The sequence below is a fragment of the Nilaparvata lugens genome, chromosome 2, assembly GCF_014356525.2.
Source record: "Nilaparvata lugens isolate BPH chromosome 2, ASM1435652v1, whole genome shotgun sequence".
NCBI lineage: Eukaryota > Metazoa > Arthropoda > Insecta > Hemiptera > Delphacidae > Nilaparvata > Nilaparvata lugens.
In genome coordinates, this window is record NC_052505.1 from 16256832 (window position 1) to 16282411 (window position 25580).

General features: G+C 34.0%; 1 protein-coding gene across 2 annotated transcripts in view; it reads right to left on the bottom strand.

Moving 5' to 3' along the window:
- Positions 1–25580, bottom strand: part of LOC111052173 (tetratricopeptide repeat protein 37) — a 76788-nt gene that overhangs the window by 39284 nt on the left and 11924 nt on the right. For both annotated transcript variants that reach the window (XM_039420688.1, XM_022338810.2), the window contains exons 2-9: positions 24419–24651; positions 22337–22535; positions 12917–13238; positions 10987–11210; positions 7707–8012; positions 4191–4367; positions 1761–1912; positions 74–209 (exon numbers count right to left, since the gene is read on the bottom strand). In XM_039420688.1, the coding sequence (XP_039276622.1) occupies positions 74–209; positions 1761–1912; positions 4191–4367; positions 7707–8012; positions 10987–11210; positions 12917–13238; positions 22337–22535; positions 24419–24594 (1692 nt within the window). In that variant the 5' untranslated portion in view covers positions 24595–24651. The remainder of the gene's footprint in view (positions 1–73; positions 210–1760; positions 1913–4190; positions 4368–7706; positions 8013–10986; positions 11211–12916; positions 13239–22336; positions 22536–24418; positions 24652–25580) is intronic.

A 25580-nucleotide genomic window follows, 5' to 3' on the forward strand; every position in this document is an offset into this window, starting at 1 on the left:
AGTCATTGCAAACAGTTCGTTTGGTGAAAAGGCGGCAAAGGAGCGAAAACAATAAGATTGGAAATGAACATACCAACTTCACGCCCGCAATCTGCACAGCTGGATACAAAGAACCAGGCTTCAGTTCCAATACTTTTTGGTAGGATTTCATTGCTGACGTGTATGAGCCTCTTGCTAGATATGAATCTGCAAGTACTTCCCAGCATTCACTAGAAAAATGGAAGAATTAAAGGAAACAGATTTGTCAATTTAAATAGATCAATTTTCAGAAGACCTCTGCAAATAAAGGTTTATGATAATGGCTCAAGGGGACTACAATTTCACATTAGGTGTGACTGAACAATCTATGCTAATTCGGTAGTCTGATCTAGAAACAGAAAAAAATCTCTGAGTGAGAGAAATATTGAAAATTATCTTCAAAGCAATGACTCATTTTGAACTTCAAATACCATCAACTACACATTAGATTTGTTAATACAGTATCAGCTAACGATTAAAAAAAATGATTACTTGAATAATTTTAGCATTAGTCTTAGAATTGAACAGTATCAAACCCTCAGTATCAATCCAGTCAACTAAAATATTTGGGTATATCTATGGAAGATGATCTTCTGTGGAGATGTTGAAAAATAGCCTGCGCATGTTTCTTCATAGATTCTACCATATAAGAAATTCATGCCCAATTTATATTCTGAGGAGCGTATACTTCTCACTTGCGCATTCCAGACTTTTATATGGCATTTCATGTTGAGGATGTACTTACATCACCCACTTGAAACCACTAATGCTTTTACAGAGATCCTTGCTTCATTTCTTGCATGAAGAACCTATTGCTCACTCCAATCTCTTCAACATTTTGATGATTCTTAGCCTAACACCATTATACATATATAAATTACTTCTGCAATTTTATCGGGCTAGTGGAAACTTGGGGAATGCAGTAGATTTAGCTGAGCATGCACCTCTTAATCGGAGGGCTGGTCAGGTTAGAGTGCCAAAACCCAATTTAACTTTTTTTAGGAAATCGTTTCTATTCTTAGAAGGAAAATTCTGTAATAAACTGCCTTCATCCTTTGTGAATAGTGGCTCACCACAGTTATTTAAACGTAATTTGAAGACTTTCCTGTTAAATCTGAGTGAAGAAGATGTAGAAACCATGTATAATATTATTGTATAATTATTCTATAGTTTTAGCTTTGGACATTTGATGGGAACTGATTGATGGTTCCCAATATGATAAATTTTGAAAAAATAGTGTGAAAATAGTTAATAATTCATGAATATTATTGTTTTTTTTTTGTGATTGGATGCCATTTTTATAAATTTTCATTTAGCTGGTAGTGCAATAATCAAGTGAATGTGTCTCTTGTATTTTTTTTAATTGGTAATGAAATGTTATCAAAAAGAATATATATATATTTTTTATTGTAGATACTCCCATATGTGGTCAAGCTTTAAAGCTTTGCATGTGTAATATAATCAGAAGAATTCATTAATATTAAAGGTGATGGTTTCTTGATCCACTCCGAGCTTCTATGTATTAACACACTTTTTTATATATTTAAACACGAACATATTAAACACGTATTTATTTGACTGCATGTCGTGTTTAAATACATAAAAAAGTATGAAATGAAATAATTCTTTATTAGTCCTACATTAATATTAATTCTTAATTGTTTATTTGTATATTGTATTATTACAAAAATTGTTTTATGAGTTTTTCTGATAAATAAAATCATTATTTTATTATTTCTTACCTATCAGTAGGATCATGTCGCAGAGCTGCTCGCAGGCATTTTACAGCGGAATCGACGTCATTCTCAGTGCTGTACTGCACGCCTAGTCTTACACACGCCCACTTTCTCCCTGTATTTTTCACTATTGCATTCAATAATTCCTTATTTGCTTCCTTGGTTTCCATGAAAAAATAAAAGTCACACTTCTTGTAAATGGTGTATCCAACATCTTATCTAGATATAAATATTCATTTATTCATTAATTAGTACAAAATTACTTATCATTAAAATTATATTGGAATAGCAAAAACAGGCGAACCCTTTAATATTCCTCTTCCAAATTTAGAATATGAGTTCGAAGTCACGTTTTACTTATCACTCCACATCACAATTTTCTGTACATAAATATTTTAGCTTGAAATTCAAGATTTGGGACAGTTAAATGAACAATTAAAATGGAATTACACAACTGAAAACCCATATTAAATATTGAAAATGAGGCGTTGGATTCCAAACCTCATCCATGAAATCTCATTTTTGGCAAATCAAGAAAAACTTGTAAAATTGTATTGAGAAGAAGGAGCATTTGTGTTTTGATTTCAAAGAATCAATAACAAAATTAACTTTGTTTTAACAAATGGTCATCATATCAATTTTCAATATTAATGAGCAAAAATGCATTTTAAATTTGGATGAGGGTCGTTCTGGAACATAATCTGTGATGAAACTTGTTTTGGAACATCCATTGATGAAGACTTTTCTGGTACATGCTGGGCAGTGAATGAGAGAACTATTTTGATCCATTTTTCTTATTTTTATAGAATAAAATAAACATTTAACAATATTCCTGACTGAATGGGCAATATTCCTCCAAAAATAGCTAAAGAAAATTACAGTTTACACTTAGCTCAGCTCAGAATCAATGCTTCTTTGTTCACTACCACAGTATCTAACTAATCTTGTTTTGATGCATGTATTGCTGCCAACAATAATATTTATTATTAATCCCAGAAATACCAACCTTATACTCTATACTACAGTCATAATTATTATCTAGGAATAGAAACTGCAACCGATTCGAAAGGTAGGTTGTCAAACCGAAAGCAAAGGATGAGGTACGCTATGGAACAAAAATTGCTGATGAGCCTCCATTCACTCATCGGATAAGGATCGGGTTGGAACTCATTTCCTTTGCAGGATAAGGTCTCATTTGGAACGAAAAGGAGAGTGGATGAAGATTGGTTTGGAACAACAAGTGATTTTCAACCTCAATTTAGAATGGGATAAAAAAATTCTGGAACACAAGAATAGTTTCGTTGTATGCAGGGCTGCCATCTTTATAAGCTGACATCGATAACTAAATTTCCGATTTTAGTGGATGAGGAACGGTTTGGAATCCAACGCCTCAAATATTGGACTAACTGAGAAATCTGTACCGTAGAAATAAACACATATCAAGTTCTCATGTACTATTCTCAATGAAACAAATAGCAACATAGGATGAACGAATTACTGGAGTTTATTGGCTAATATCTGAAGACTGGTACTGTTAGTTTAGTAACCAACTATGGTGATGACAATGATGATGTCTGAAGTCAGCTTGATCTCATCAAAATCAATAAACGGATTAAACTTTTTCTACATTTTCTCTATTTTTTTAATGATGGCTATCACTCAATTTCCAGAATTAAAATGTAATATTCTTATATCTCAATATGAATTCAATCATAATCCATAAGTTAATCACGCTTCAAGCTCTTTTTGACGATCCCAATATTAAAAATTATAGAATATACATATAGGATGTTTTTGTATGGCATAGCAGTCTCAATTTAGTAATTATTGGAAAAATCGATTTCCTACATGGTAAACTCTTTCGAACATTATGCCCATCTTGAATACTGGGATTGTCAGGTCTGAAAGCGTTTCACACCACAGGAAATGGTATTTACTATTAAATTACCATGAATTATTGAATAATAAATAATACGGTAATAGATAACCAGTCACTAAATTCATTTGTATGTCGTACAAAATCATGTTTCAAATGGAAAGCTAACTAGCATGACTAGACCGCATGTTAAATTTATAATTTATTGTTAAATGAACATCGTTAAATCGAATTAACATGACTAGTGGGCACGTTAAACTGTCGGTCCCGGCTGAAGTATGACAGTCGTAAGGCCCATTGACGGCTTAAATTATATATTCAGGCGGTGGGACCTTCCCGCAAGGGACTCCCCACCAACAAAAGCCATACGAATTTACTTTTAACATTACTCAAATAATCTTGGAAAGTGAAATTGAAGAATTAAAGAATTATTATATTGCTTTTTTTCAAAATGTGTTCTTTTTCATGATTTTATAAAATTGAAAGGAAATACTAATATGATTTGTAATTTGTAGAAATCGACCTGATACAGAAGAAACGGTACACTGAAGCTCACTTACATAATCTGCTTGAGCTATGAATACATCACTAAGGGTGACTGCAACTTCATCTGAACGTCGATTCAGATACAATGCCTTCTTCAGACATCTCCGAGCTGTACCCAGGTCATTTATACTTTTATAATACAGTCCCAGTTGGAAGAAAGTCTTGTAACAGTTTGGTGCCAATTTTGCAGCCTGAAACAGAGAAATGTCAACAACATGAAAGCTTTACTCAACTAGACACAACCTTTTGGCTACTAATAATAATATTACATACTGTTGGATTATTGAGAGAGCATAAAGCCTAGGTTTCTCTGAACCACGCAGCGTCATTGCGTGATGCGGGATGCGCGATGACGTAATCACGCAAAAGTCTGCTGCAGCTATTGCTAAGTATGTGTTTTCTCTGACTTTACGCGCGCAATTCTCAGTGATTCCCGCCAATTCAACAATGCGTGATCCCTGTGCGCGACGCACTCAAGTCTGGGATCCCAGACTTTTGCGTGGCACGCAGTAGTTATTTGCCAGTAGTCGCCATTCCACCTCCTTCATTCCACCATCTTCTATTGATTAGACTAGACGTGTTGTTAACAGTGGCGTATTCACACCGATATCTCGCCGACACAGGACAGAATTTACTCTAATGGACAGTATTAGTACCTATTAGAGAAGGCTGTGGTTTATAACAGCGCGAGGTTTACTATTCACAGAACAGTTCCTCATAAAATGTGTTGAAAGTCTAAAATATTCCCCAAACTTGGTTTCGTTATCCAACAGATACTTGGTAATCAAAATTGTAAGAAACCCTTCTTCCTCTCTGTCAATAAAAAGTTCAAAGGGTTTTCATTTACAAAATTCATTAGAAGATTTTCTTTATTATCCTCTTCGTCCAGCATCAAAGCTACAGCAAAGTGTCAGACATCTATCTATGTTGTCTATGACTGAAAATATAATCGCGCGCTGCGAGGTTGGTGCCAGAGAAAACACCAGCTTTCTTTATCACGCACGCGTGATTTCCGCGTATCACTGATGACGGATCACGCAATAACGCTGCGTGGTTCAGAGAAACCTAGGCTTAAGGGTGGGCACACACCAGACTAGTCACGATTAATCTCAATACTTTACATAGTTGCTTATGAAGCAACACACACCGATTAGTCATTGCAATTGGGCATGTCTTCATAAGCAACTATGTGAAGTATTGTGACTAAACGTGTCTTGTCTTGTCTTGACTAACTGGTGTGTGCCTAGCCTAAGATAGAAACTAGAAAAGAATAACCATCGCTTAATAAATCATAATAACCAACAATAATTTCAGTATTACGTTAATATATTTCAGAATATATTTACGGAATTTAGCCTAAAAATAATTGAAAAAGTTGCAATTAACACGAGGCCAAAAATGCTTTCCTATCGAGGAAGGAAATCGTTCACTTGTTAGTGAATAAATTACGAAGTTACGGTTGCTCATTCCGATATAAAATTAAACATTTCATACCGTTCATAAAACATTAAGGGCAGGTTTCCGAGCTCGGGAATTGGCTAAGTTCTAGACTTTAAACAGTTAATGTCTACATTTTAGGATGTTGAGGATATTTTTGCTTTTGTTTTGTATTCTTTCTTTTCTTTATTACTATTTATTTTGTATCATGAGATTACAATTGATTCACACCTGCACTCAGGATCTCCTTTGCAGGTTGTTATTAAACTTTATTGTCGATAATAATAAAGTTTTAGTAAATTATATAATATCTATTTTGAAGAGACAATAAAGCAATTTCATTTCAAAGTCAGAAAATTGGCTTTCCGAAACAGTGCGTAGTCAAGTCATTGTCACGTTTGAAAATTTCGAAAAAAACTAGAAAATTAAACACACAACAAAATAAAAAAATATAGTGTAAAGTTTCAGCTATTTTGAATTATTTAGGAATGTTTAATTTCGTCAAGGAAAAACGTTTCCAATTATAGAAATGAGAAAATTAAAACTGCGACTGCCATAAAAACTGTGACTACGCCCCGTTTTGGAAAGCTAATTTTCTGGCCCCAGCTGTTTAAAGTCTAGAACTTGGCTAAATCCCGAGCTCGGAAACCGACCCTTAGATTGTTTCATTTTGAAATTGAGACGGATAGAAAAACTGAGATATTTCAAGTAAAATTTGTCTTGGCTACTTCGCTCGACTGATTCCCTCTGTTTGAGATTTCTCTCTATGGGGATACCTGGGAAGAAAAGTTCCCCTATTGTGCGTAAAAGTTCCCCTATTGTGCGTAAAAGTTCCCCTATTAAATAAATACGTAACCATTAAAGCCTGTACCTAATGTAACCGTAACCATTAACCTTGCAATAACTTGACAAGCTGGCAAAAGTCTTCAGGTCAGACTGAAAGAGCGATGTAACAGCAATGGAAGTAATCTTAATAAGAATTGCCGGCCAGATAGCCCAGTTGACTAAGGCGTTGCACCCTTCAGTCTGCTATAGTCCACGTTATAATGGCAATGTTTGATTAGCAATAGTATTGCTATTTATTTATTTATACATGGAAACAATAACAAATCATATAAATATGATTGGGAAGGAACAACAGGCTTGGCCCAAAACTATTCCATTCCCAAATTTTGATTACATGTCCAAAAAATAGGTTATGTTTCTTCTGTAAGAAGTTCAAGTTCAACTTTCGTCCAAAAATAAATTTAATATGAGATGCAAATTTCAAATTTAGAAAAATTAAAACACCAAATTATAGTTAAATAAATATCAAATAAAAATATCCTTGTCTATCATTTAAAAAAGCTGATAGTGCCATCTCTTTCTTGTTTTTCTCTGTTGCCAGATCGTCTTTTAACAATGTAGAATTGATAATTAATTAAAAATTCGACTGAGTCACAGTCAATGTTGTAGAAAACAAGTTAGCTTGAAAATGTGACGTGTGTGGTTACGAAACCATGGTCCTGTACCAAATAAAACGATAGAATTTGACAATATATTATGTGTGTTTTTATTTCATTATAATTAATTAACGAAATATTTAATCTTGAAAAATTCAATACAATAAATAACAAAATTCATTATGAAATCATTGAAAAAAATAATTTATTGCTTGATAAAATACATACTTGATTAAAAGAGAATGAACTGTTGATATTACATCAATAAACCGGTATCAGTTGCCCTCCATAGAAGGCATTGACAAGACAGAGGATCGGCAACGTTGTTTTCCTATCTTTCTCCAATGCCATTATAACGTGGACCTCACTATAGTGTGCTACCTGGTCGCGGGTTCGAATCCCGCCGAATCCCATCAAATAGGCATGGACGTTTGAACATATCATCTAATCACTCTCGCGCTTCCCATTACCCACACACAAGCAAAAAGCTCATTTGGACATCATCCGCAATAAAAAAATCTGTCAAAAACAGTACAATTTTTTTGTTTCATTCATATTATTGTACATTCAATTATAAGATTCAAAAATGTTTTATTTAAAAAAGAGATTATAGATTGATTGAGATTACTCTGATTATAGGTTGGCACTGACCTTGAACAGACAACTGATTCCATCTTGCATTTTGTCTTCTTTGATGTTGTGCATTCCAACAAGATACCAAACTTCAGCTGATTCTGGATACTTTTCAGCCAATGATTGTAGCTGTTCAGGAGAAATCGGTTCGCTCTTAACCTTCGCCATTTCTACTCTAAGGAGAGCAGCAGTGAATTGACATTTATCATCCATATCTTCCAGCTTTTTAACAAGTTTCTCAGCAGCATACCAACTTCGGAGATTTATACTAGCTCTAGCCATACATTCCAAAAGAACAGGATCGTTGAGGTTTTTCTCAAACAGCTGAAAACATATTGATTCACATAGTTATTATAAGAAACATTTTGTTTAACCTAAACTACTAACATCCCGTTGCGAAAAAGTCTGTTAACTTCTTATACCGATTACATGCAACGAGAATCAATCAGAGAAGCCTGCCTTACGTGATTAACCATGATTCACTGGTTTCGAATGTATTAGTGGTAAGACTAATAAAGTCCATTAGGTTTTATACTCAACTGAACGAAAATAACATTATAATTCACTGGTAAAATTATCCTTCCTATTGTAGGTAATATTGTTTAAATTACTACACTTTATTGTAGTATGTATTGCCATAGAGAAACAATAGCGTAAGTAGATATCCCATGGTATAGGGCGTTTATGTCGCAACTTTTACTGTTATCTCAAGCCGCTGGTTCATGTAATTCTTTCCCGCGAAGCTGTGTGACACTGGTAGTCTCCCATATTGAGCCGTTCATACACTCTCACCCCAACAAAACAGTAAAATTCGACAAAAATCAACAGTAATCGGCTTGAGATAACAGTAAAAGTTGCGACATAAACGCCCTATACCATGGGATATCTACTTACGCTATTGTTTCTCTATGGTATTGCCTACTTCTACAAGTGATGAATTTTGTTATCTTTAGTCAGTTGCCTTGAGTACAAAACCTCGATTTAGGAAAAAATATCTCCAGATAATAATGAATTGATTTTATGGAAGGATAATATTGAGTTTTAACCTCGTTTAACCTCAAAATTGTTCCAGCAGATAATTTTAACTTGAATATGTGTAATGATAGATCGCCTCCATGGTGCACATTGGGTAACGCTGAATGGACTAGCAAATAATGGCGGTTAGACAAACTTATGTTCTCCTGACCGAAAACTACACAACATCTCAAAGAATTTGAAAATATACAGTGTATATCCAGGCATTAGAGACTCATGAGCTATATATTTGTTGTGTATCTGTCATACGCTAAATAAATAAATGGAAGGATATTACTTTGGTATCGATAATAAAAAGAAAAATAAAGTGATAGTTTCAATACTACTGGGCTATATATTTCGACTAAAGCATGATACTCTCTATGATAATAATTCCAGTCTTACTCTTTAGTGAGTAGTTTAGTGGGTAGTTTAGTTTCCATCCAGTGTTGTGAATGGCTAGACACATTTCAAAAAGAATTAACAAAGGCATCTATCTTCTTCGGAGACTGAGCCAAATTGTAGATACCTCAGTATTAATGAATGTGTACTTTGCGCATATTCATAGCCATCTAATGTATGGCATTCAACTATGGGGAAATTCCTCATCCTCCCATGTCTTGTTCAAGCTTAAAAAAAAGGCCTTGAGAATAATATGTAAGAAGGGCCCTCTCACACCATGCAGAGATTTATTTGTTAGTATGGGACTGTTGACAGTGCCATCATTGTATATACTGGCATGCCTAACATCAATGAAGAAAACTATTAGTGAATATGTGTTGAACAGTAATGTACATAGCTATGGAACTAGGCATAGAAATAATATTAGAGTTAATTATTGTCAGTATGCGGGATCGCAAAAGAATTGGCAATACATGTCTATTAAACTTTTTAATGCTCTCCCTAATGAGATAAGAGAAAGTAACTGTGTGAGTTTTAAACGATTTTTGAAGAATTTGCTGGTTGGAAAATGTCTATATAAGGTAGAAGAGTTTTTCGAAATTCAATTTTAAAAAGTTATTTGAGTAGATGTTTGTTTTTTGGACTTGAGAGTGCTAGACAATTGAGTTTAAAAATAAAATAGATTAAAATAATACAAATGAAATGTGATGTATGTATGTATGTGTGTGTATGTGTATGTATATATATATATATATATATATATATATATATATATATATATATATATATATATATGTATGTATATGTATATGTATGTGTGTATGTATATGTGTATATATTTATATATGATGTGTTATTAGACTACTGTAAGTTTGAACTGACGTTGTTATGACATTTTCATGTTTTTGACAATAAATTATTTATTTATTTATTTATGCTTGGGATCCACGAGTGCAGAGCGCCTCCTACATGGAAATGCAGGGGACTCACGACAGTGTTGAATGCCTCCTGCGTGATTGGCTCTCAGCTCAGTGAATGAGAGTCCCACACAAGGTAAGGTGGGCTTAGCTAAGCCCATTCCATTATGTGCGAAGATGTATGGTAAAATATCTGGCAAAGTAAATAATCTAGAATCTTGGAATATCTTCAATGGTTATTGAGATATTTCACATATTATTTAGATAAGTGTACACAATTCACCACATTTCAAGGGAAATCCCAGAAATTATGACAATTTCCAATAATTATTGGCCAGGACAATTATTATTGCCTGAAAAGCAGTCGATAGGTCATGTCAGAGGCCCTGAAATTGATCAGTTGCGACCTGAAAACTCTGACACCTGACCTGAGTCAGCCAGGTCACTCAATATTATTATTATTATTATTCTAATTATTGGCTTGATAAGTTTTCGGTATCACCAGTATGTTCTAAAATTGTAAAATCTTATGAAAAATTGAATTTGGAGTCCAATGCAACCGGTCCCAAATTCATTTTTTCAATGGTTATTGAGATACTGTATTTCGAAAAATGTACACAATTCAGTATAAGGAATATCCCAGAATTTAATGCAATATCGCAGTAACCATTGACTGAATAATTTGAATTCAAAATCTAAATCTAAAAATCTAAATCTAAAAATCTAAATCTAAAAATCTAAATCTAAATGTTCAAAAATTGTAAAATGTTATGAAAAATTGAATTTGGAGTCCAATGCAACCGGTCCCAAATTCATTTTTTCAATGGTTATTGAGATACTGTATTTCGAAAAATGTACACAATTCAGTATAAGGAATATCCGAGAATTTATTGCAATATCTCAGTGAACATTGACTGAATAATTTGAATTTAAAATCTAATAACTTGTGAAAAAGGTTAACCTACCCTTTTGCCGATATCCAGACCTTGCCTATTCTTGTCTTCCTCTTGAGAATGCACAACCGCCTGCAGAAGGAGATAGTCATAGTGATCTTGGAATTTCGATTTGCTATTACAACTTCTTGCGACTTTCACACACATCTCAACTTCCTCGTAGCTCAGCAATTTGAGATGGGCTTGTCCCAGCAATATATGGCCATGCCACAAGCTTTTGTTGTCTGGAGTAAAATCTGAAAAAAATCAGTTTTATTTAGAAAAAGGACAATTATTAAACCTGGTTTCATCACAATCACAGATCAGATGCTCTAAAATGGAAAAGATTAAGCTGGGAAACTATAAAACTTGAAAAATAAGCTGAGAAACTAGAAAAATAAGCTGGAAGCTAAATTTTTATGGTTTACAGTGATTGGATAGAACCAAATACATATACAATAAGCATCATTAAAATAATGCAAAATATTAAACATAGCATTCATATACATTATAACTTCTATCCAAACAATGATGCTTGTGCTAAATTTGAAGTTTTTAAAATCATGGTATCTTAACGCCTTATCAACTACCATAAATCTTAAAGTCGATTCAACTACCATAAATTTAACGTACAATGTTTTTTTTTAGTTATGAGACTTTTCTTTAATCTTCTAAGAATAATCAAAATGGATTTTCATTAGAATTGAAATTGAAATTCTTTATTCTACAAAAAATATTAACAATACAATTATATTTGCATGTAAAAAATAAAAATACATTTAATTGAGGGCTCCTCTTATGGGCACATGCCTGTGAGAGAGGAGCGAGTTGTCTAGTAGCATCAATATACATACATAATCTTAAATTAAACTATTCATAGCTATGAAAAATATGACTAAATGCAATAAAAAAAATTATTCAAGAAAGAATAGACTAGTGTAACAAATAAAACAAAACTCAATCTGGAGAGAGGTATTATTATAAATAAAATAAAATAAACCAAATCAGGTTAACTAAAAACGAAGTGGGAAGCACGGTGAGATCGACGAACAAAATAAAATCGTTAAAAAATATACAATAATTATTGTTGAAAACCTGTTTTTTTGATCGAGAACACTCACATCCAACAAGCGCACTCATTCACACATTCGTTACTCACTCTCAATGTTTATGTAATGTACAATAATTATTAGCCAAAAAAGGTACAATCATCGGAAAGAGTAAGGTGATACTAAAATACATTCCTGCTCCTCTGGGTTTAGGGAAGTCACCCAATCGTTGACTAATTTTTTATAGTGACTTATTCTCAAATTGTCAGGATTTTTCAAATAGACGGGCAGTTTTTGAAAAAGGAAATGCATTTTATAATGTGACGAAGTGGAGGAGAAAGTTCTAGTAAGTCTGGGGTTGACGATACCGATATTTACAGCTGTTCTTGTGTTATAATTGTGAATGATATTAGAAAATATAGCTACTTTGTGTTTGAATATATACAAGGTTAGGGTTCTTATGTATAATTGTTGTACATTTAATACCTTAAATTCTTCAAAGAGATAATCTGATGGATATGTTAGTGGTTTGCGTAAGGAGCTTTTCATTATAAGTTTCTGAACAGTTGATAAAGGAGTCAATATAGTTTTGAATGTACCACCCCAAGCTATAATACCATACAGTAAGATGGACTGAATGTAAGAAAAATAAACTTGTTTTATTATAGTGGGTGTAAGGATGTATCAGATATTGAGAATGTATTTTTGTGTGATGAGTTTTGATACATTCAAATAATATAATAAATAATACATGTGTATACATAAAATACAATACACACAAAAATACATTCTCAATTTTTGAAAATTCTAATGAAAATCCATATTCATTGAATTTCGGAGAACTTAACAATATCAATTCTATGTAGGAAAATGCAGCGGAAACATATGATAATAATATTTTGTAAGTAACTTACAGCTTTCCAACAAATCTCTTGCTTCACTAAATTGAGATGAGTCCATTAGAACAGAAGCCTTGCAAAGCAGTTGAAATTCAGTCAGTTCGCCATTAATTTTATCTAAAAAGTTTCTAACCCAGCTTCTGTGGACGGCACTGATACTTTCTGGTTTCTCAACGTACAATCGTCCATATACGTTCAAGACGATATTTGCTAAATTTACATCGCAGTTATTAGCGTAATGAACTAAATTGTCCAAGTCTTTTTTCAAAAGCAACAAATCGAAAAGCTGTTGACAGGCATCGTTTTTCCCCTCCACGAATGTTAAGCCTTCAAGCAACTGTAAAAATAAAATAAATTAATAAAAATTACGATAAATCATAAACACTAAAAAACAAATATAGAAAACTGTAATGTAATAATCACTCAAGGCTGTTGAATTTACAATTGGAAAATATTGTTGACCATAAAAATATCGTAATGTATTGTAAAAACAGACTACCCAAAGAACTACTGCCAATGTTACGAGACCACGAATTCTAATAACCGAATTTAAAGAGATGCAAAATCGTTGAAAGCAATTACACAAAAATATTTGTCCAAGCCACCAATGCACCCTCTGATCAACGGCAAATAGCCTGTGACCTTAAAAAATATTTTGGATCAGGAAAATTTGATTTTATAAAGTTACTAGCTGGCCCGGCGAACTTTGTACCGCCAAATAGTTAATGCATCTCATGACAAACTTTAGCTGGATGCACACCTGAGGAGGCACGATGCGGCATTTTGCATCCAGGTGCTTCTTGCTTATTGGTTTGAATGGAAGATCTCACACACACTGAATCGGGCATGGCGTGGAACGGTGTGATAAGGCAATCTCCATAAGATCAACACCTTGTATCACCAAGCCGCGCCTCCTCAGGTGTGCTTAGTCTTAGCTTAATCTGATGCACTATATTTTTATGAAAATTATCCAACAATCAGTAACTTATTTACATTTATATCTCAATATGGACTTCCTATATGCTTAGTTGTGTAGGAGTTTGAATTTTTGGATCTTATCCGTTATGTGCCAAGAAATGTACTCCCTCCAATTTCTACTTTGGTGTAGTTCTAGTAGTTCTAATTTTCGCTACTAGGCTGCGTTACTATCGCACTTCCATCGTTTAGCGGGTAATGAGAATTCAATTTGAAATCTGTAAATTGGAAGAAAACTTGAAAGGTGTTTATCAGGGTTAGTATCGCACTTCCATCATTTAGCGGGTAATGAGAATTCAATTTGAAATCTGTAAATTGGAAGAAAACTTGAAAGGTGTTTATCAGGGTTAGTATCGCACTTCCATCATTTAGCGGGTAATGAGAATAAATTCAATTTGAAATCTGTAAATTGGAAGAAAACTTGAAAGGTGTTTATCAGGGTTAGTATTGCACTTCCATCGTTTAGCGGGTAATGAGAATTCAATTTTAAATCTGTAAATTGGAAGAAAACTTGAAAGTTGTTTATCAGGGTTAGTATCGCACTTCCATCGTTTAGCGGGTAATGAGAATTCAATTTGAAATCTGTAAATTGGAAGAAAACTTGAAAGGTGTTTATCAGGGTTAGTATCGCACTTCCATCGTTTAGCGGGTAATGAGAATTCAATTTGAAATCTGTAAATTGGAAGAAAACTTGAAAGGTGTTTATCAGGGCATCAGGGGTGATTTCTACTACGGTACCATTGATAGGAGTACGAGTCTCAAGTTGAATTTCAAAGTTTTCTATTCATAAAATCCCGAAACTCATGAAATCCAGACATTGCTATTCATTAAAGTACCAATAACATAAATATGCTAATCCTTCTCATTAATGAAGCAAGGGTGTAATATTAACAAAATAAAGACATTCATTTTTTTGAAAAAAATTTTTGCAAGTTGTGAAAATATTTGATAGTTGATAATACAGATAAAGTGTCACTTACCAATAATATATTTTACAAGCCATATTTTGCGGGCTCCACTCAGTATGATGTCTTTTGGAGTGTAGGCCTATGTCTGTCACTAAATGCACTTTTAAACCTATAAATATAACTGACTTTTCATCTAAATTAAACCTATATAAACCTATTAAACCGGGCTCCACTCAGTATGATGTATTTTGGAGTGTAGGCCTATGTCTGTCACTAAATGCACTTTTAAACCTATAAATATAACTGACTTTTCATCTAAATTAAACCTATATAAACCTATAAAACCGGGCTCCACTCAGTATGATGTATTTTGGAGTGTAGGCCTATGTCTGTCACTAAATGCACTTTTAAACCTATAAATATAACTGACTTTTGATCTAAATTAAACCTATACTCAAATTCGAACAACTATGGTACATCATTCCAAATCTAACTAATCTAACCAACCGAAGGCTGTAATGATACAACTATAGATGAGAAATTCAATTTTAGAAATTTCTAAAGTGAGAATGGCAGTGGAGAAAGATAGGAGAACAGCGTTGCCGATTCTCTGCCTTGCCACTGCCTTCTATAGAGGATTGCTGATACAGGGATATATTTCTATATTGTTAAAAACGATCTGGCAACGTTGAAAATGAAAAAGGGATAGCACTATATGTTTTTTCGAATGAATCAATACTTTCATCATAACATGGAACTCACTCAAGTACCCTTGTTATTATTCTATAAAACACAACTAGTTTCATATACTTTTATGACTGGAGCACACACACAGGGGATAGAGAGTACTTGGCGGCTAGCGAAGCATCGTAATAAGATTCAATGCGGTACAAATCGTAATATGCTGGAATCGTACCTAGCAGAATTCATGTGGCGAAGAAAGTTTGCTGGCCATGATCTTTTTCAGCAAATTTTGAGTCACATCAGTATGCAATGGCCCCCTCAATAAACATTTATATTCGAGTATATAGGTTCAATTTAGATTAGATGTCAGTTAGATTTATAGGTTGAAAAGTGCATTTTAGTGATTTAAAGTGATGTACCATAGTTGTTCGAATTTGTGTGTATAGGTTTAATTTATATTGATAGTCAGTTATATTTATAGGTTTAAAAGTGCATTTAGTGACAGGCATAGGCCTACACACCAAAAGACATCATACTGAGTGGAGCCCCAAAATATGGATTGTGAAATATATTGGTAAGTAACCCTTACTTCATTAGCATTTATGTTGTTGGTACTTTAATGAATATCAATGTCTGGATTTCATGAATAGAAAACTTTGAAATTATACTTGAGACTCGTAGGCTACCCGTATCAATGGTACCGTAGTAGAAATCACCCCTGATGCCCTGATAAAACCTTTCAAGATTCCTTCCAATTTATAAAATAACTTGATTAATGCAATATGAAGTGATAATTAAGTGTTATATTTGAATATAGTTTGGTGTTTCAATTTATCTAAATTTAAAATGTTTAGCTTGTATATTTTTTTGGACGAAAATTGAACTTGAACGTTTTACAGTAGATACATAACCTATTTTTTGGACATTTTATTAATTTATCAAAATTTGGGAATGGAATAGATTTGGGCCAAGCCTGTTGTTCCTTCCTAATCATATTTATATGATTTGTGATCTGTCCAGGAATAAATAAATAAATAAATAAATAAAATATATACATTTACAGATTTCAAATTGAATTCTCATTACCCGCTAAACGATGGAAGTGCGATAGTAACGCAGCCTAGTAGCGAAAATTAGAACTACTAGAACTACACCATAGTAGAAATTGGAGGGAGTACATTTCTTGGCACATAACGGATAAGATCCGAATTTTTAGATATAGTTGAATGCAGCTTGCTGGGAAATTAAATGGTATAATCTCCTTGCTGCTGATTTTCCCGATCATATTCTAAATTCATAGCATTTCGAGTTCTAAGAACCAAGTTTGGACGTTGTTTGTACCGCGGCATTATTAAGAATTAAAATTTTGTGAAAAAGTAGAAAGTAAATAGAAAAATCTGGTGTGGCGCACTCACACAACTTTCCTTGCCGTTATGAAAATTGATCACCTGACGCTAGTGTACACGCGCATCTCAAGTCTACTATTCAAACATCTGCCAGCTGGAGACAGGACAATAACGCTATAGACACACGAGCTCTGCTATCTATTCATAGTGAATGATTTAATAGAATCAACAGTTGTCAACAGTTTGCAATTGAAATAATCACATTTTCTCGAATTTTGAGCTTATTTTCAATTTTAGGTGAAAATGTTACTGAACATTAATTGTAGAGATTTTCATGCTCAATCTTTTCCACTTGAAATTTTTTGTTTAAATTGTATCTGAAGTCTGATAATAATTGGGAATCTAAATCAAAATTCAATTCAATTCAAAATTCTTTAATCTTTAAAATGCACTATACAATAAAATTGATAGTATTATTATTACTAGAATACCCCTACAAGACTATACGTCTGTGTGTAGGGGTGAGTTCCAGGTTACCTACTGGTTCTAGATCTATTGCGTTTTATCAATTTATGGCCTTAAATGGCCTGCATGATTTTGTAGTACAGAAATAGCTACATTTCACCAACTTGATAGCTGAATAAAACACATTAATAACATATCATAATACCAAAACATATGGTACTGTAAATTATAGTTTTAAATCCATAACAAAGATAAGAGTAAAAGATCAATAAAAAAAGTAAATTTGAATGAAATAAAAGTAATAATATCAAACAAAACATATTGAATTTTTCTTAGCAACAACATGTTAATAATACTTCTAAATCTTAAAAAAAAAAAATGGGGAAAGAAAAATAAAGAAATTGAAGATATATTATGTAGGAACAGTGATCGGCGGATCCTCAAAAGATATCAGTACAAAGGTGCCAATTTATTACATAAGAAGAAGAAGGAGTATTAAGATTCTCACTGATAGAGTCAAGAAAAAGAAGAATTCCGGGAAATAAACAAATTAATTCAATGCAAGTATACTGACCGAAGCAGACTTTCTGTCATTTCCCAGCCCATACAGTACAGCCACCTCTCAATCCTTCGTTTGTATACAGTAACACTGCATTCCTGCATATTCCTTATCTCAAAAGGTAAGTTCCTGTGTACCATTTGGGCTAGGTAGAAAGGTGTTCTCAACTCAAGCCCGTGGACCACTTGGGGCGTCGCAAAGCCATAGTTTACTCTGTATCTTGTTGGATAAGTATGAATTATTTCTGGTAAAATGTTAAAATTATTGTTTCTGAGATAAATTAATAAAGATTTTACGTAGAGTTGTCTTATGTTCAGCACCGGAAATTCAGTGAATAACTGAATGGTTGGATAGCGGTACTCTTTCTTAAGGATAGTTTTGATTATTTGCCGCTGCGACACCGCAAGTGGCTCCAAAAGGGTAGCAGGCAGTCCCCCCCAAATAAGAATGCCATATTGAATGATGGACTGAACATAAGCAAAGTACACTGACTTGCAATGCTTTTTACTTAAAACTTGGCTTAGCTGAGAGAAAGCATATAGTAGCCTTCTAAGTCGCTTTTTGACAAGTTGTACATGGGGACCCCAGCTGAGGGCGCGATCAAATGTTATGCCCAGATACTTGTACTGATCAACTCGCTCTAGAACTTTACAACTACAGCCAATGGAAGTTGAATCTTGACATGAGTGAAGTTTAAATACTCTAGGCCCTGGATCTTGCTGGTTTCGGGTGAAAATAGGCATGTATTTGGTTTTTCTTGTAATCACTGTTAAGCAGTTGTGATCAAACCATTTTTTAATTCTAGCTACATCAGTTGTTGCATTATTATAAGCCTCTTCCCAATTTTTTCCGGTAGAAACCACTGCTGTCGTCCGCAAATAAGAAAAGTTTACTATTAATGTTCAACTGAGGAAGATTGTTAATGTAGATAAGGAAAAGAATTGGTCCAAGAGTACTCCCCTGCACAACACCATAATTTACTTTCTCCAACTCACTCCTGACATCGTTGATTTAAACATATTGTTCTCTGTCGAGCAGGTAGCTCTTGAACCACACTTCAAAGCAGTTTGTTTAATACCCAACATGTCTAGTTTTATGACTAATTTTTCCCTGTCAACTGAGTCAAAGGCTTTTGCTAAGTCTAGATAAGTTATTATTAATTTATTTTTCTCCTTTGTGTTATCTGCAATATGTTTTGATAAATCAAAGAACACATCAGATGAATTTTTTGATTTTTGGAAACCATATTGAGAGGTAGTTAGAATATTGTATTGACTCAAATACTGCATTAGCTGTATCTTAACAAATTTTTCCAGAATTTTTGAAGTTATGGGGAGTAGCGAAATAGGACGGTAATTGGGAGTAGTCATTTTTTGCACCGGATTTATAAATTGGGATTACCTTCGATATTTTGAGAGTGTCTGGGAATTCACCTGTTAGTAAACTCAAATTTATTAAATGCTGAATAGGACGTATTAGTGAGTGGATGTTATCTTTAATAAGTCTAGCTGGTATGCGATCGTGACCAGGGGCGCTATTTCCTCTCATGCTGCCAACCACCCGTCTGATCTCCTCTTGTGTAACAGATCGGAGCTCAAACAAAGACTCGACAGCATGATTGGAGTCACGTACCTCTGGATCACCCAAAGCTGTAATGGAGTCAGCCAGGTGCTTTCCAACAGAGGCAAAGTACTTATTGAAATTGTTGCTAACTTCAGAAGCACTCTGTTGCTCAGTAGACTCTCCATCTTTGATGAATTCATAGGTAAGTTTTTGTGTAGATCTACCGGATATTTCGTTAACAGTTGACCAGAATTTTTTAGGATTGTTTGAAACATCATCGATTTTGTTTTTATAATAAATGAATTTTGCTTGTTTGATCAGAGAATGAAGTGTATTTCTATATTGGTGGAATTCATTTTTTAAGTTTATGTTGAAAGGTTGTCTATTTAATTTCTTTTTTAGTTTATCTCGATATCTGATAGATTGTATTAGTCCCATACTAATCCATGGCTTTAATTTGCTATTTTTTGCAGTGACCAATATTTTTTTAGTATTATCATCTATTGTTTTTTGAAGAGTTTCGGAGAAATGGCGAGTAGCCACATTCACATCATTCTCTTCAGTGATTAGGTCCCAATTCTGCAATGAAATAGCATTATTGATCCCCTGCCAATTGACTTTAAAAAAATCCTCTTGCTTTTTAGTAGGTAACTTTTTTCTATTTGATATTATTTTTAGACAAATGGCGTAGTGATCTGTCACAGCAGTTTGAACAATTGTTGTGGAAGCATCAAAGGAATGGGGTATTTTAATAAAACAGTGGTCGATACACGTTCCACTGGCTGGTCTGGTAACCTTATCTATACAGGCTGTCAATCCTGATTCATTCAAAATGTCAATGTATTTTTCTTCTAGCGAGCCTGGAGTAATGTTCAGGGTGTCACAGTTTATGTCCCCGACTAGGATTTGCACTCCTCTATTGGTTTCTGTTTCTTTAAAATTGTTATCTAGCGCGTTCATGAATAGAGGTAAGTTAGAGTTAGGGCATCGATACACAGCAAGAAGTTCCTTCCCAGTCAAAGCAAATGGACAGGCAAGTGGCCACACCACCCAGCCGGAGTTCCCTGCAAGTTGACGTGAGCTCACTGTCTATGTATACAACTACCCCGTCATAATGGTTAAAACTATTATAGGATCCGTGGAGCTTATACCCTGGTAATTCTAAAAGGTCACTCTCATCAGACAGCCAAGCCTCAGTCAATATAATACAGCTAAACTGATGCTTAAGACTCTGTAAAATAATTATAAATTCGTCAATATTTTTTTATAGCTTCTTATGTTCATATGGATAACAGAGAAATCCGCACGGTCACTGTTCCCTATAGATTGAGAAGAGGGAAAATTCAGAGAAAAATCACTGATATCTGCACAAACTGTACAGTTAATAGGAGCAACATCAATAATTGGCTCCATAAAATCACACATTATGTAATTCTACTTCTATGTAGTGTCAAGCCATACCGCCTGCTAACTTCATTTTTTCCCATACAAGAGACAAACTTTGCCTAGATGGGGCGGAGCTCCTGAAAATTTTACAGATATGGGACTTATGGCAGTTGATAGAACTTATCAATGACTAACTGAGGTATGAATTTGATCAAGATCGTTGGAGCCGTTTTCGAGAAAATCGCGAAAAAACCTGTTTTTGATAACATTTTCGCAACATCCTTATATTGTAAGGACGTTGAGTTCCAAATTTCAAGTCATTCCGTTAATTGGGAGATGAGATATCGTGTACACAAACGCACATACACTCATACACACACACACACACACACACACACACACACCACACACACACACATACAGACCAATACCCAAAAACCCCTTTTTACGTTTGGGTACCTTGGAACGTATAGAAATTTAGAAATTGGGGTACCTTAATTTTTTTCGGAAAGCAATACTTTCCTTACCTATGGTAATAGGGCAAGGAAAGTAAAAACAGATCTACAGACGGCTGTTGGATGACGCAATGATTATAACAGCTGATTTTTATTTCTGTGTGTGGCCAGCTCACAAATCTTCTCCCATAATGATTACATGTAAACTTTGAAGGACCATAGGAAAGAGTTCTGAAGTCGGATAATAAATTTGATAGGCCATAAACCTGGTCCTGAACATAACGAACACAACTAGAAAAGAATCATCAAATTCGGTGCACATATAAAAAAGTTATTGAATGTCAAAATTTGAGGCCCGATTTTTATTTATATAGATTAGAGAAATATATTGCAATGAATGTTTTGTAGAATTTATATAATATATGTTGCAGCTTGCAGAATGTTTTTAACAAGTACCGTATCCTGTGTAATGGAAAAATTTGCATGCATACAACTCTTTTGACTGCTTGAAAACACAGGCCTACTGCATTTGACAGCTTACAAGTTGGTACTATAGTCAGGTCCACATTATAATGGTATTGCTATCCTTGTCTGTCATTCTACAAATCGGATAGCGCTATCTCTTTCTCGCTTTATATTTTATCTTAATTATGAAAATTTATTATGAAATTATTGAAAAATGCAATTTCTTGCTTAATAAAATATAATTGATTATTTTAAACGAGAATGAACAGTTAATATTACATCAATAAACCTGTATCAGCTACTGTCTATAGAAGGCATTGTCAAGAGAGAGTATCGGCAACGTTGTTCTGCTATTTTTCTCCACTGCTATTATAACGTGGACCTTACTATAGTAATTATTACTCGTATTATAGTAGCCTACATCAGGATGCATTTATCAGTTTTTCGAACATATACACCAAACTTGAAATAACCAATATCTACAGAGTAAGATAATAGTGTATAGGCTACTAAAAATCAGGTATTTGAAACTAAAAAAATCGAATAGAAGACCTGCAGTCCAAACTTCAGGTCTCAATTTGCAATGGAATGAAATGTATATTTTTAATACAATAAAATCGATCACTTACCAAGTCATAATGCTGTCTATCAAGCTGACTTGTGGTGTTTTTCAGAACTTTGGTAACGCCTTGCCAAAAATCTCTCAATGGTATAGGTAACTTGCACTGTTTGTGAGTATCAACAACTTTGATGAATGTATCCAATTTGTTTGTTTTTAAAACCACGTCGGTAAATTTAATGAAGGTACTCATCCACTTCACGATATCACTGTGAAATTAAAAAAAAGTATTGTTCAAAACTGAATGCGAGATATAATATAAGTTTTCAGTGAGAAATACGATAGCACGTCCAGAAAGTAAGTTCCGTTTCAATTTATATTTGCTACAGCGCTGCGATCGCAGTTCCGCACATGTGCGGTAGACGCTCTGTATCAAGGAGAAGAAACGTGCGCCATTTGGAGATCGCTGTCAGCCACGTACGTTTAGTTGTGCTTGTTTACAATATCAGTGTTGATTGAAAATCCCGCCGCTTGTGAAATCAGGTCTGTAATTCGTTTTTTGAATGCAAGGAAAGTGAACCCAAGTGAAATTTATCGGCAAATTTGCGATGTTTATGGACAAAGTGGGATGAGTGATTCAATGGTAAGAAGATGGGTCCGTCAGTTCAATGACGGACGTAGTGATGTGTTTGTTAAAGAACGAAGTGGGCGTCCATCTTTGGTTACAGAAGAACTGGTTCACGCTCTTGCTATGGAATTAGTGCTCTTGCTATGGAATTTCCCCAAATTTCACGATCACAAATGCATGAAATTGTTACCGGAAAACTGAAATTTCGACAAGCTGGAAGAAACTGTTCCCAACTGGTTGAAGACACAGGCGGCAAATTTCCATGAAGAAGGCATACAAAAACTTGTGCCACGCTATGACAAATGTCTGCAAAATTTCGGTAGTTATGTGGAAAAGTAGTTTAAGAATTGTAGAATTTTGTGCAATAAATAACTTTTCTGGATCTGTACACAATTTTATTTTATTACCAAACGGAACTTACTTTCTGGACCTACCACGTATATGGTTTATTCGGTACCTGACCACTTTTAAAAATCTAAGGGTTTAGGAAAATAGAAAAAAAATTAAAGTTATTCAAAGTGTAGAATATTTTATAAAAATAATCGGAAAATTTCAACAGTCTTTCCATATTTGGAAGAATTTGATAAGTAACAAGACATGTGTATGAAAAATGTCCAAGCAATTAACATAACCTACATAATATTTGGAAAATTTAAGACAAGATTAGGAAATTGAAAAAGTTTTGGTCAATAGCCTGTTTTTTCTTTTTCGACTATTGTATTGTTTGCACTAATAAATAAATAAAGACTCTTATATAATCTGAGAAGCGAATAGACTGTATTGGCACAATGCCTATTACATGGGAAACCATATTGGAAAGGTATTTTCAAGATATTTTCATTACACCATTTAGCAAATTGTTTTTTTTTTCATTGTAGCTGTTTTTCTGTGTTGTAAATGGAAATAATAAAAATAATGACCAACTAGCAAGGAGATTATTTTCAAGTTTCATATTAAGAACAATTATCAAGAGCACAGACGTATTATCTATTTGAAGTGTATGATAAGTGGAGGTAGTGTAGTGTATTTTTCAAGAAGACGGTTAGCAATGTAGAATAAGATTATGTCTATATCTTACACTGTACATTTAAACATGTTATTTATTCATTAAGTAATGCACAATTATTACACTTATGTGAATATATGTGATTATGTTATTATTACACTTAAGTTATGTTAACATGAGAAACTGAAAGAGAAAAAATTCAATTATAATTAATTCTATTAACTCATGTATTTTGGTGATATTCAACAGTGTATTGTAAAGCATAACACAATTTGTTGTTGAGGAAAAATATACATATCACTTAATTAATAAAAACAATATAAAAAACTTGTAATACCCCTTATTATTAAAAACTTTAAAATATTTCAACGACTAGTTTCAAGGTTTTTATATTGTTTTTTTTTTTAATTTGTTTGTAAGTAGCCCATGTAAGTGAAGTGTTTTTACATATCACCTAATTTAAAAAGAAAGTTTGGAAAATCTCAACGCCATTTTCTGAAAGAAATAAGTCACTATACCTCTCCAGTGATAGAATATTTTCGTAAACTTCCAGCATGTGATCGAAGTTCTTTTCAACACCATCCTTTTCATAATACGTAGCAAGACCTTGCCAAGCTAATATTTGATTCGGTTTCAAAATAACTGCCTTCTGGAATGCTTTAGGAGCGTGAAGGATCTGATCGGTCTCTTGCATAGAAGCTCCGAGAAAAACCAACGCCAAGTAATTGTCTCTGTCAGTCTTTAAAACATCCTAAAAAAGAGACAGTATTTTTAATAAGGACAGAATATGTACAGTATTTCTCTGAAGAATAAATATTCAGACAAGACATGAAAATTAGAAAACACATCACAAGTGGAAAACAAAAAACTGTTGAAAATTGAGATAACTTGAAAGATTGCAAAGCAAATTCGAAACAGAATATCGATGATACAAGGAAGACATTGGCGTAGTGATGGTAGGGGGGGAAGGGTTCCAGATTACAACCATACAAAATCTGGAAAGAGCCATTGAAACACGTAGTGATTTGTCTGTAGCTGCTCACACTGAACGCAACCAGCAAGTTCACGCGTTCAGTGTGAGTGTTCCCATTGCTCTTTACAGATTTTGTTTCTCATCTGCGCGCTTGGTCATGCATACTTGGAAGGTTTTTCTATTGCCTTATTGAGCATTACTCTACAATTGGAAGAGCCTCCGATGGCAATGTTCTTCTCCCTTTGTAGCCGTCTTGCTTTTCCAATCAGCTGCTTATTATACAGTATTTGATGTAAACACGGCCAGGAGTAGAATTGTTCTTTATGTCGGTCGTGCTGAGTTCTCTCTTTTTCCATAAAGCCCTCAGCCAATCCTCCTTTTCGTATTCGGACGAATTGATGGATGAGTGTGGCACTTCCTGTAGCCGGTGACCTGTAGATGTCCTCCAGCTTGTATGTGATACCATAGAGAAAAGATAGCATAAGAAGACATCCCATGGTGTAGGTCGTTGATGTTCCAAACTGTTTGTTACTTCAGACCGATTAATGTCAATTATAGCTATTATGGCCGGGTAAGAACGGCACATTATGAGAGACTACCAGCATCACATAGCTTCACGAAAAATAACTACTAGACTATCGGCTTGAGTTGACAGTGAAATTTGGAGCATAAACCATCTCCACCACGGGATATCTTCCTATGTTATC